Below are 12,865 nucleotides of genomic sequence, written 5' to 3'. Positions count from 1 at the left end.
AGCATGCATAATGCAACAAATAACACTTCAAGCTACTGCATTTACTACACAGTTATCACATGACCTCATTCAGTAACTTCTGCTTATCATCTCTAATATGCTTTAGTGTAAATATATTAAATTAACATTTTTAATCAAGTTCTACCCTAAATCATGCTAGTTTAATAATGCATGCAGAACATTAGCACGTTATGCACAATATAAATAATGCATATAAATATATGATGCATGATGATAATATGCTTTTCATTTGCAAATATGCATACTTTAAACTGTATGGGCTCAGGACAGATTGGGTACATTTGGACTGGCATCCAACCAATGTCTATTTTTGCACCACATATCACAGTATGCAAATTTTCTGGATGCATGGAATGCCTGCAGTGAACTGTGTAGTCGCAAAAATATGTAGTTTACATCCCACATACAATGCAAATTCAAGCGTCAGTTTCATACTGTTACGGAAGCAGACGGACAAACAAGGGGAGTGAGTATAAACAATGTTTATTCCAACAGTAGAGTATTAATGAATATTGATGGAGCGATGAACGGAGTTTAGTGGAACTGATGATCCTCTTTGTCAGGTGGGATGACAAACACTGAAGGATGACCGAATGCACACACCAGAGGACTTGCGGGGAAGACAGACTGACGAGACACACAACGCTGACAGGACACCGGGAACACTGGACAGACTAGAAGGAAACAGAATAAAGTTAAGTATAATTGCTGAGATCGTAGGGGAGTGAAACCTAGGAAGTGGTTCACTCAGAGTCCGCTTCGTAGGAACGAGACCGGACACTGAGTGAAGTGAGGTGTGTGCTTATATAGTGAATGGGAGTGATTGGGTGCAGCTGTGCGTGGTTAATACTCAGGTGAAGGTGCTCGGTGCGTGATGTTGGTGGAAGAGCCTGGCCAATCCGTGACATTACCCCCCTCCCCAGGGCCCGCTCCTGAGGGCCTGAACCTCCGACGTCGTGGTGGTCTACCTCGTCCTCGAGGTGCTGGAAATTCTGGGTGATTGGAGTGGAACTCTTCCATAAGTGCGGGATCTAGTATATCGGATCTGGAGACCCATGACCTCTCTTCTGGACCGTATCCTTCCCAGTCGACGAGGTATTCAAGCTGACCACCACGACGCCGGGACCGTAGGATGTCCTTGACTTGGTAGATGGCCCCTTCTTCTAACATCAGGGGGGGAGGAGGTTCCTCTTCATGGCCAGGCTCTGTGGAGGGAATCAGAGGATCGTGAAAGGGTTTTAGAAGGGACACGTGGAATGTGGGGTGGATTCTGTACTGTGGTGGTAACTGTAATTTGTATGTGACGGGGTTGACCTGTTCCAGAATGGTGAAGGGACCAACAAATCTGGGACTTAATTTTCGGGAGGGCAGTCGCAACCGGATATCTCTGGTGGAGAGCCAGACCTTTTGTCCTGGAGTATAGATGGGGCCTGGAATCCTCCTCTTATCCGATACCTCCTTTGTTCTGCGTACTGCCCTCTGGAGATGATGATGAGCATCGTCCCAGACTCTCTCGCTCTCCCGGAACCAGTAATCCACTGCGGGGACATCAGATGGTGCGCCATCCCAGGGGAAGAGTGGAGGTTGGAACCCTAGGATGCACTGGAATGGCGTGAGTCCGGTGGTAGGTTGCCGCAGGGAATTCTGGGCGTATTCCGCCCAGCCCAGAAACTGGCTCCAGGAGTTTTGGTGACCGTGACAGAAGGTCCGGAGGAACCGCCCCACTTCCTGAATTTTCCTCTCTGTCTGGCCGTTGGTTTGGGGGTGATAGCCAGACGAGAGGCTTACGGTCACACCTAGGAGTCTGAAGAATGCTCTCCATAGTCTGGAGATAAATTGGGGTCCTCGATCCGAGACTATATCTTCTGGTAACCCAAAATTTCGAAAGACGTGGTTGAACAGGTTTTCGGCGGTCTCTAGGGCTGTGGGTATACCTTTCAAAGGAATCAAACGACAGAATTTAGAGAATCGATCTATGATGACTAGAATGCAGGTGTTACCTTCAGACAATGGGAGGTCTGTCATGAAGTCAACTCCTAGGTGTGACCAGGGGCGGTTTGGGATGGGCAAGGGATGGAGTTTACCAGCAGGTAGATGGCGAGGACTCTTTGCCATAGCGCATTCTCTGCAGCCCTGGACGTATCTTCTCACATCCCTCGCCATGTTCGGCCACCAAAAGCGTTGGGATAGCAGCGAGAGGGTGTTGTTGGCCCCAGGATGTCCTGTGCCCAGAGATGTATGGCTGGAATGAATGAGATCTACCCGTTGGTTTTCAGGGATGAAGCGTCGATTGGGGGGACAGCCCGGCGGAGTTCTGGATTCTGGAGTGGCGATTACTGTAGGAGCGGACCATTGGATGGGACAGATAGTGATCTGATCGGGAAGGATCTTGGCCGGTGTCTCAATAATTTCATGCTGGTCGTGAATTCTGGAAAGTGCGTCTGCTCGGATATTCTTTGAACCTGGTCGATATGAGATAGAGAACTGAAATCTGGAGAAGAACAATGACCAACGGGCCTGACGAGGACAGAGTCTTTTAGCATCTTTTAGGTATTGGAGATTTTTATGATCTGTGATCACCTGGAACGAATGTTTGGCCCCCTCCAACCAGTGTCGCCACTCCTCCAGGGCGAGCTTGATGGCCAGAAGTTCTCGATTCCCAATGTCATAGTTCCTTTCCGCCGGGCTGAGCTTCCGGGAGAAATAGGCACATGGATGGAGTAATGAAGGAGTACCGTGGTACTGGGACAGGATGGCTCCCACTCCGGTGGTCGATGCATCCACTTCGACCACAAACGGCAAGTCAGGATCAGGATGAGTCAGCAGTGGGGCTTGAGTGAAGGATTCTTTTAGGTTTTGGAAGGCTGCGGCGGCTTCGGGAGGCCAGGGTAGTGCTTTGGGTTTATTTTTCAACAGGTTGGTGAGCGGAGCGGTGATGAGACTGTAATTCTGGATGAAACGTCGGTAGAAATTAGCAAATCCTAGGAAACGTTGGAGTTCCTTTATGGTTTTTGGTTCGGGCCAGGAGATGACGGAAGTGACCTTCCCCTCGTCCATACGAACCCCTCTTTGATCGATGATGTACCCCAAGAACTGAACAGATGGTGAATGGAAGGAGCATTTTTCAGCCTTGAGGTACAGGCGGTGTTTCCTGAGGGTTTTCAGGACCTCCGCAACGTGGTGGCGATGTTCGGCCTCACTCCGGGAGTAAATCAGGATATCATCTATGTATACAATGACGAAGAGATGGAGGAACTCCCGGAGGACTTCGTGGATGAAGTTTTGGAATACGGAGGGGGCGTTAACCAGACCATAGGGCATGACCAGGTACTCGTAGTGTCCAGTAGGGGTCACAAACCCAGTCTTCCACTCGTCCCCCTCACGTATTCTCACCAGGTTATAGGCGCTGCGGAGGTCCAACTTGGTGAAAATTTTGGCGGATCTGAGTTGTTCCAGGGCCGCAGGGACGAGAGGAAGGGGATACCGGAACTTGACTGTCCCTTGATTTAGGGTTCTGTAATCGATACATGGCCGCAGCCCTCCATCCTTCTTAGCCACGAAGAAGAAACTTGAGGCAGCAGGTGACGTGGATGGACGGATATACCCCTGACTCAGAGCCTCATGGATGTACTCCTCCATTGCCTTGGTCTCCGGAAGGGACAACGGGTAGATCCTACCTCTGGGCATAGGAGCATCTGGAAGCAGGTCTATGGCGCAGTCCCATGGCCGATGTGGAGGTAGCTGGGAAGCTCTCTTGGGGCAAAACACATCCTCGTATGAGGAGTAGATCTTCGGGATCTGAATGGATATTTTCTCGACTGGACTTTCGACAGACGTGACGTAGACGGTAAGGGGTCTTCGAATTTGTAAGGGTAGATCAGGAAAACAGCTGGATCGGCATTCTTCTCCCCATCTCTTAATTTCTCCTGTGCCCCAAGAGAGGATGGGATCGTGCTTCACCAGCCACGGGCGCCCTAAGATGATATCCATCGATGCACCCTCCAGAACCAGAAATTGAATCTCCTCTTTGTGGAGCAGTCCTACTTGGAGATTGACGGGTTCACATTTTCGATGGATACGTGCCTGACAATGGATATCTTTGGTTATGGGCTGAATCTGATAGACGTGCGTCGAGGCTTCTGTGTTAAGCTGGAGTCTGCGACAGAGGGCGTGCGAGATGAAATTTCCTGCTGACCCGGAGTCGATGAGGGCTGTGACTGAAACTGAGACAGAAGGGGTAGTTAACTGGACATTAGTGGTGAGAGGATGCATCTTTTCAATAGGAGAACTGAACAAACTCACCGCAGAGCGTGCTGGACGAATGGGACAGTCCAGCCTGACATGTCCTTTGGCGCCACAGTACATGCACAGACCCCGGGTCAGCCTCCTCTGTCGCTCGGTGATCGTGAGTCTACCAGATTCGATGATCATGGGTTCTGGTTCTGGAGGGACGGCTGGCTCTGGCGAACGGAGGAGTGCTTGGGATATTGGTGGAGGATCATGCTGGTAGACCCTCAGACGATCGGAACAGCGCAGAGAGTGTTGGATGAACTTCTCCAATCCCATCGTATCGTCGAGGGCGGCCAGCTGTAACCGGAGGCTGGGCTCTAGTCCGAACCGGTAGGTTGTGAGGAGAGATCGCTCATTCCAGCCGCTAGCAGCAGCCAGAGTTCGGAACCTGAGAGCATAATCCTGAGTGGACATGGCTCCCTGTTTGAGATGGTATAGCTGTTCTCCAGCTGCTACTTCAGCATCCGCGCGACCAAAAACCTCCTTGAAGTACTTTGTGAATGACTGAATGGAATTTGTTACCGGCCCAGACTGTTGCCAGATGGTTTCAGCCCACCGAAGAGCCGACCCAGAGAGGAGGGAGATGATGAAAGCGATTTTGGACCGATCTGTAGGGTATAACTCGGGTTGCATAGTGAATACCAGAGAACATTGCAGGAGAAATCCATTGCACTCCTCCGCCCCGCCAGAGTAGGGCGCTGGTCGAGCCATGGGACTGGATGAGTGGATGGACGGTGAAGAAGTGCTCGGTGCTGGTGGTGCTTCGGGAAGTGGAGCAGATGGTAGTAGCACTCTCTTCAATGAATCCACCAACTCCTGAAGGGGATCGTGAGTGCTCATGCTGTTGGTAGTTTATGGGTCCGGTCTTCTGTTACGGAAGCAGACGGACAAACAAGGGGAGTGAGTATAAACAATGTTTATTCCAACAGTAGAGTATTAATGAATATTGATGGAGCGATGAACGGAGTTTAGTGGAACTGATGATCCTCTTTGTCAGGTGGGATGACAAACACTGAAGGATGACCGAATGCACACACCAGAGGACTTGCGGGGAAGACAGACTGACGAGACACACAACGCTGACAGGACACCGGGAACACTGGACAGACTAGAAGGAAACAGAATAAAGTTAAGTATAATTGCTGAGATCGTAGGGGAGTGAAACCTAGGAAGTGGTTCACTCAGAGTCCGCTTCGTAGGAACGAGACCGGACACTGAGTGAAGTGAGGTGTGTGCTTATATAGTGAATGGGAGTGATTGGGTGCAGCTGTGCGTGGTTAATACTCAGGTGAAGGTGCTCGGTGCGTGATGTTGGTGGAAGAGCCTGGCCAATCCGTGACACATACAGGTCCAAAATAAGTCAACTATAGTTTAGTGGTTATTATGCAAACATATTTGACCATAGAACACTGGGATTGAGCAGTCAGAATCAAGTATTCCAGAGAGCCGTGTAATAAATCGCACTGCTGTGAACTGCTAGCTCATGGTCTCAGAGGTTTATTGTCAGGTGGTTCAGGGGTTAATTTGGCCTCCAGCTCAGTTTAAGAGCGGCTTCACAGTCACAGCTGGGGTCCTAAAACGCTTCTCCCCTCCTCCTTCTACTTCTCCAGGTCGTGACTGGACACAGAGAGGTGATTGAGATGGAGGCCTTTCCGTTTAGGATCTTTCACGTATATAGTGCAAACCATTGATGCTTGTTTATGTCAGATTCATTCTGATGTGCTGATGCATGAGCTAGTATTATACAACTTTATTATCACAAATTGAGCTTGTTAAATGTGATTTTAAGGCCTTTCTTTAGAGTAAACAAACTAGATATTTTTAGAGCTGTTTTGACACCAATGACATGACATAAAGTGTTAATGACACTTTATTGTATTTGACAAAATACAAGCAAATTATAAGTATACATTGGAGAGTGATAAAAATACTGTTCCCATTTATTTTTCGGATTTAATGTACACTCTGGGGTACATCTTATAACAGGACAAGTCATTTGTCAGAAATCTTCTTATAAAGGGCTGGCAGAGCCCTTTTTCTCAAGGTTCTACATTTCTTTTTGAGGTGTCTTATCAGGTTTGTTGTGTTAAATGTAGCCTTTTCCTTTCCACCTCTTGCAATACCAAGTTTACATATCTCACAATGTTGGCAATGGCAATGTTGTCGTCATCAACTTTATAATACCCCCAGACCGCAGACATACTCACGCTTTCCGCTTTAAGCTGCTTCCATGTTCTACTTTGCCGACATTCAACCAATAGAATCTCTGCAACAAAGTAATGTCATGCGCACACGTTGCTGTTTCTGTGTCAAGAAAGAGGTCTAACCCTGTGCCCCTGCATAACTATAGATGTGTTCAAAAATAATAAGATATAAACATATATAGTCGAGTCCTGATCGGGAGGTAACGTCCGATTCGGATCGAGTCTGAAACCGCGTGATCGGACCCGATTTCTGATCACATGATCGGATCTGGACATTCCTATGCTGTATAGGTGGATTGAATAAACTAAATTGGCCATAATTAGCCATGATTTATTTATTTTTAAAAAATTTGAAACTGTGGATTACAGATATTCAAATTGATTTAAAAAAAATTTAAATAAATTTTTTTTTTTTTTTAATTAACATTTTATAACATTTTTAAAAAGTACATATGTATATATCTATTTTAATATATAGCTTTAATATACTAATTTTAACAGCAAAAATCAGTCCAAGGCATTTGAAAACTGTGGGAAAAATATTAAAAGCCTTTTTTTAAGGATTAGCCATGTCAATAAATGCTTTTTAATATTTTTTCCATATCTTTCGAGCGCCTTGGACTGATTTTTGCTGTTCGTTCTGATAGATTCCCTACCCAAAGAGCACAGACACGTTGTTTAAGCTACCCCTGAGCACTTTTTGTTTGATTTTTAGATTTCTATACTAATTTTAACAATTGATTTCATTTATTTTCTAATATATAATTTCTGATCTTATTTTCATTTTGAATTTACCTTAATCTTTACATTTATCTCGTTTTTCTTTTCATTTTCCCTTATTCACTCCTTCCATTTATCATGCAGGAGATGTGTGAGAAAAAGAGCAGGTGTCTGTTTGCCGCTGTGGATAAACAAAGGTTGTCAACAGCTGTCAGTCAGATTGACGGTCAGGCCTGCTGTCCACATCAAAAAACTCTGAGGTCATCAGGCCAGCAGCTCCACCCAAACAGCTTTACCAGAAACACACACAGACACACAAAACACACTCGTCTCAAAGCCAAGAACACCGGAGGCATCAGTGAGCTCTCCAGTGATACTCCATTACTGATACATGAAACATTTTAAATAGCGTGTGTATGTAGGCATCTAAATTGTTTGATGGTAGATGTACATGTGGTGAGAGTTATGTAGTGAGTGCAGACTGTAATGGAGACGCTTATTTAAATAAGAGATGTTTGGTATGCAGGAGTCTCAAGCTGTAGTCTAGGCTTCGGAAAGAAGGAAACCTAGGAAAGCAGAGAAGCAGAAGGATTCAAATACTTTGAACTGACTAGAAATGATGAGCAAGTAACAGCTTCGATTGGAGATCGAGCTCAAATGATTATGATTGTGTCAGGAGGGACTCATGGGCTGATTTCCCATGATTCCCCTTGGCTATAAACAGTACTTCCTGTCGTTTGGGCTGGGACGGCTCTCAGGCACAAAAGTTTGGACTTTGTGCCAAATACACACCAGCCCATTTCCTGGAGCACTGCTGACTACCACAATAACTACCAGATGTGATTTTTCCACCCCCTCCTCTCTTTCTCTCTCGCTAAGAGTTTTAAGATCTTTTATTAGCTCGGTAAACAATGGTTCACCTTTACACAGCATTAATGAGCATAAAACACACATCTGTTTGTTTGTCTGTTTATTTATCTCTCTATCTTCATTCTATTTATCCATCCAGATGTTAGTCCATCCATCATTCTGTTTATCATTCCATTGTTTATCTACTATCCATCCTGTTTGCTTTCCGTCCTTCGTTCCATCCATGCTTCCATCTATGAATACTTTCAACCACTCATTTTTTTCAACAGAACGTGCACGTTGTGACATTATGATGCTATCTGGTTACCATCTGTTCATCCTTCCATCATTCTGTACATCTTTCATTCTGTTTATAATTTATATACCATCCATCCATCGTTCTTTGCATCTGTCATTCTGTCATTCTGTCTACTATATATCATTCAATCAACCACTCATTCATCATACTATTTAACATATATTTCATCCATCCATCCATCCAACCATCATTAATTGCATCAGCCATCATATCTTTAATCTTTATATCTTTCTATCAACCACTCATTCATCATGTTAATCATCATATTATCCATCCATCCATTCAATCAATCAATTTATTTTCGGCTTAGTCCCTTTATTAATCTGGGGTCGTCACAGCGGAATGAACCGGCAACTTATTCAGCATATGTTTTACGCAGTGGATACCCTCCAGCTGCAATCTGTCACTGGGAAACATCCATACACACTCATTCACACACATACACTACGGACAATTTAGCCTACCCAATTGACCTATACCGCATGTCTTTGGACTTGTGGGGGAAACCGGAGCACCCGGAGGAAACCCACGCCAACACGGGGAGAACATGCAAGCTCCACACAAAAATGTTAACTGACCCAGCCGAGGCTCGAACCAGCGACCTTCTTGCTGTGAGGCGAATGTGCCATCCCTCTATATATATATTATCCATTCCTCCTTCCATCATACATCCCATCAAATATATTATACATCCATCCCATTATATATATTATCCATCCATCCATATCATCATTCATCCATCCATCCATCCATCCATATAATCACCAATCAATGCATCCATCCATCCATCCATCCACACATCCATATTATCATCAATACTTTCATCCATCCATCCATCCATCCACCAATCCATCCATCCATATTATCATCCATCTATCCATTCATCCATATTATCATTAATCCATCCATCCATCTATCCCTCCATATATATTATCATCAATCCATCTATCCATCCCTCCATATATTATCATCAATCCATCCATCCATCAATATGCATATTTTTTCCATCCATCCGTCCCTATATTTTTCCATCTGTCTGTTAAAGCAGCACGATTACATGTTAAAGCTGCTATAATGACACTCAAAACATCCATCACATGCCTCAATAGATCTTACAGTATATCAAGTGGACTGACCATACTGTGATTGCTAGATGGCTAATTGGGCCTCTGAAGCTCTGCACTGGCACTTGATTAATTAAAACACAACTCATAAATCATGTGTGTTTGCATGCAGAGAGGTTGTGTATAGGGGGCTACACGTCTTTGATGTCTTGATGGAAAAGATGGATGCCCCAAATTCAAAGCTGTACAAAAGAAATTAAAAACTTAAAAGAATATCAAGCATAGATGAAGGCAGTCTTTCATAGAAAGGAAAACTGGCTGAGCTTTAGTTTCTTTCTGACTGTGCATGGTGTTGCCACAGAGTTATGTAATCCATTTGTGTCCTCATTTTTAGGCCTGTAAAAGGAATTCACGTCTCTTGGACAGCTTTATTAAAAGAGCTACACATTCTTCTTCCTTTTATTTATTAAATACAGACAGCCTTACTTAAGAGTTTGTGTTACTTACTAACAGTGTTTGCTTAGCTATACTCTGGAGATCACTCAGTCCTCAGCCGTGATCTAAAAAATGACAAAATCTCCCTTTGGGGACATCAAGGGACATTTGGAAAAGCTATGCATCAATAAATGTATGAGTTATTAATATGATTAATGTAAAAATAATGAAGATAGTTGGAACAAATTAATGTAAATATATTCAATATATTCATATAAATGCTACTGATAATACTAATAACCATATTTAATTGGTTTAATTATAATTTGATACTTTGTCAGGATCAAAAATTATTCCAAGACTCATTTTCTGAGATTTTAATGTTCTTGCAGCAACGGGATATACAATACAGAATAAACAATACAGAATATACAATACAGAAGAAACACAAGAGATGCCTTTGAGTCCATACAGGCATACAAACAGATGATGAAGTATTGTCTTTAATCATCGGTCTAAACAGTGTCTTTGGTAGAATCCTATTGATCATATAATCAAATCATTGTCAGCACAATATTCCTGCAGCCGGCACATTCCAACCATTCAACTGATTGAAACTACAGTTGAGCACGTGATTATATTATGAAGCACACACATTTAACCTTAACTTTGGGTTCCTTTAAAAGTATGCATATATAAAAAGAATATAAATAGAATATATGGAAATGAATAAATTAATTTATCTAACATACTTATAGTTCCTTGCTACTTGTTACTTGTTACGTACTATGCAGTGTGCACTGTAAAACCCAACAGTCAACTTTATCAAATGAAATGAGTGTAGTTAACTCAAAATTGACTGAAAGTTAATTCTGCTCATTTAAAAAGAGTTTTAAACTCAGTGTCGAATGTAATAAGTTAATTAAACACCTCATTATTTCAACTTAAATGGAGTAAGTTTACAGTACTCGTATAGATTAGTTTTTAACTCAAATGGTTTGTAGCAATTGGTTTCCTCAAACACTTTGAGTTGCCTTAACTTATTGGGTTTTACAGTACTCAGTTGGTTTGAGTTCTTATCATTTATCGGGTTTTACTGTGCTCAAATCGCTTCGTTTACTTAAATGGATTAAGTTTACAGTACTCATTAGGATTAGTTTTTGAACTTAAATGGTTTGTAGCAATCGGTTTCCACAAATGGTTTGAGTTACCTTAACTTTTTGGGTTTTACAGTGTATGAACCACACATTTTGAAAGCCTATATGCACTTACATTATAAAAGGTTGTTTACGAGTAGAGTATGGATTATACTAGTAGCAATTATAATGAATGCTTAATTATAATGAACACACAGAAGTGTATGGTCTCATTTAAATAACCAAGAAAATCGTGTGTGTGTAACCGCCTTGATCATCTGTTTTTGGCAAACTGTCATCAGCATACAGTCAGTGCTGATCTTGCCATCTTTTTTTTTTCTTGCTTTAATTCTTCATCGCTTGCTAAATATATTCTCTCTCTTGAACACAGATGGAAGAGACTGGTCTGTCTTGATATGCTTAAAAGGCTCTGAAAAGAGTTGTCTGCGTAAAATCAACTTCGCCCATCCACAGCACCACCAGAGGGTAAGACCACCTACTCCCAAGCAAACTGAAATCACATCCAGGAGATTCCTGTTTATGATTCAATCAAATCCACAATCGTTCAAAAAAATATGTTCTGAAACTGAGAAGGAAAAGCAAACACAAAAGCCAAGTGCTTATGCCAATTACTTTAGTTTTAAATGCATGTGAAATAAGATCCAACCCAGAGATTCAAAGGGAATGTTGATTCAGTCCAGGATGCAGTAAAACATTCCAGCATCCTTGACTACTCTGAGCTCACTCTCTAAATGCTGGCTTTTATTAGGGCAGAATCATTCCTGTGTTTCACTTCAGATACTTTTGAATCCGGTATATAGTAATGCTCATTTAATGATCAAAATATCCCAGCTGCTGAGAGTCTCCTGGGTCAGTTCTAGTTCTGGATGGGATCCAAGAACAACTGCTACTTACTGTCTCAGTTATTAAATCACTCCCGTTCATAAGCCATCAGTCATCTTATGAGATCTTATGGCATTAGGGCGCTTTTAAATGTTTTCTGAACGATCCGTCATGGTGGTCTTGGTTAAACTTTGACCTCTGATCCCTCTGGGGTCAAATTTCCACACAGGTTAACATAATACCAGCCTTTGCCGGAGCGTTTCTGGACATGGGCGGAGTTTGCCGGTTTTTGACGGACAACAAGTTGTCAGGTAAGCAGGAATGTTTTAAGATTTATATTTGAAGCAATTATTGTTAGTAAAGTTTATTTAATTTTAACAAGATATTTTTGTTTAAGGCAGAATTAGTAGAAAAGCAATCACACAATGCATTGTGACATTGAGTCATCTCAACATGGTGGATTAAACATTTTTTCTTGTTAATTTATGAAATGTTCTAACTAAACATATATTAAATTCATATAGAAATAGCACATACAAAATGTATAGAGTATTTTGTATGTATATTATATTGTCATCTGAAACAATAAGATACGATAATTAATAAGAACAATAAGAAACTCACAGTTTTTGAAAGGGTTGATTTCATTAAAATAAAATTTTTATCATAATTGACTTATCATTGTGTCATTTTAATTCTTCTTAATTGACCTAAATATATAATTTTTTGAAATTTAGTTTAATTTAATTTTATTTTATTTTATTTTATTTTATTTTATTTTATTTTATTTTATTTTATTTTATTTTATTTTATTTTATTTTATTTTATTTTATTTCATTATTTTTTAATAAAATAAATTTTTATTTTTTTTTTACTTTTACTTTTTTATATTTATTTATTTTTAGTGTTGAATAGTCATTTTTAAATGCTTAATTTGTGCCTAATTCTTCTATTTAAATTCATTTAGGTTAGTTGCAAACATTT

The 12,865-nt window shown here is 41.8% G+C and overlaps 1 protein-coding gene across 1 annotated transcript in view; it reads left to right on the top strand.

Moving 5' to 3' along the window:
* cped1 (cadherin-like and PC-esterase domain containing 1) overlaps nucleotides 1–12,865 on the top strand; it is a 76,208-nt gene that overhangs the window by 14,930 nt on the left and 48,413 nt on the right. Inside the window, exons 4-5 of the mRNA XM_056456387.1 lie at nucleotides 11,430–11,524; nucleotides 12,111–12,192. Coding sequence (XP_056312362.1) covers nucleotides 11,430–11,524; nucleotides 12,111–12,192 — 177 coding nt within the window. The remainder of the gene's footprint in view (nucleotides 1–11,429; nucleotides 11,525–12,110; nucleotides 12,193–12,865) is intronic.

Source organism: Danio aesculapii, chromosome 4, assembly GCF_903798145.1.
Source record: "Danio aesculapii chromosome 4, fDanAes4.1, whole genome shotgun sequence".
NCBI lineage: Eukaryota > Metazoa > Chordata > Actinopteri > Cypriniformes > Danionidae > Danio > Danio aesculapii.
The sequence above is the reverse complement of the archived record's forward strand: the minus strand, read 5'-3'. Positions and strand labels throughout refer to the sequence as shown.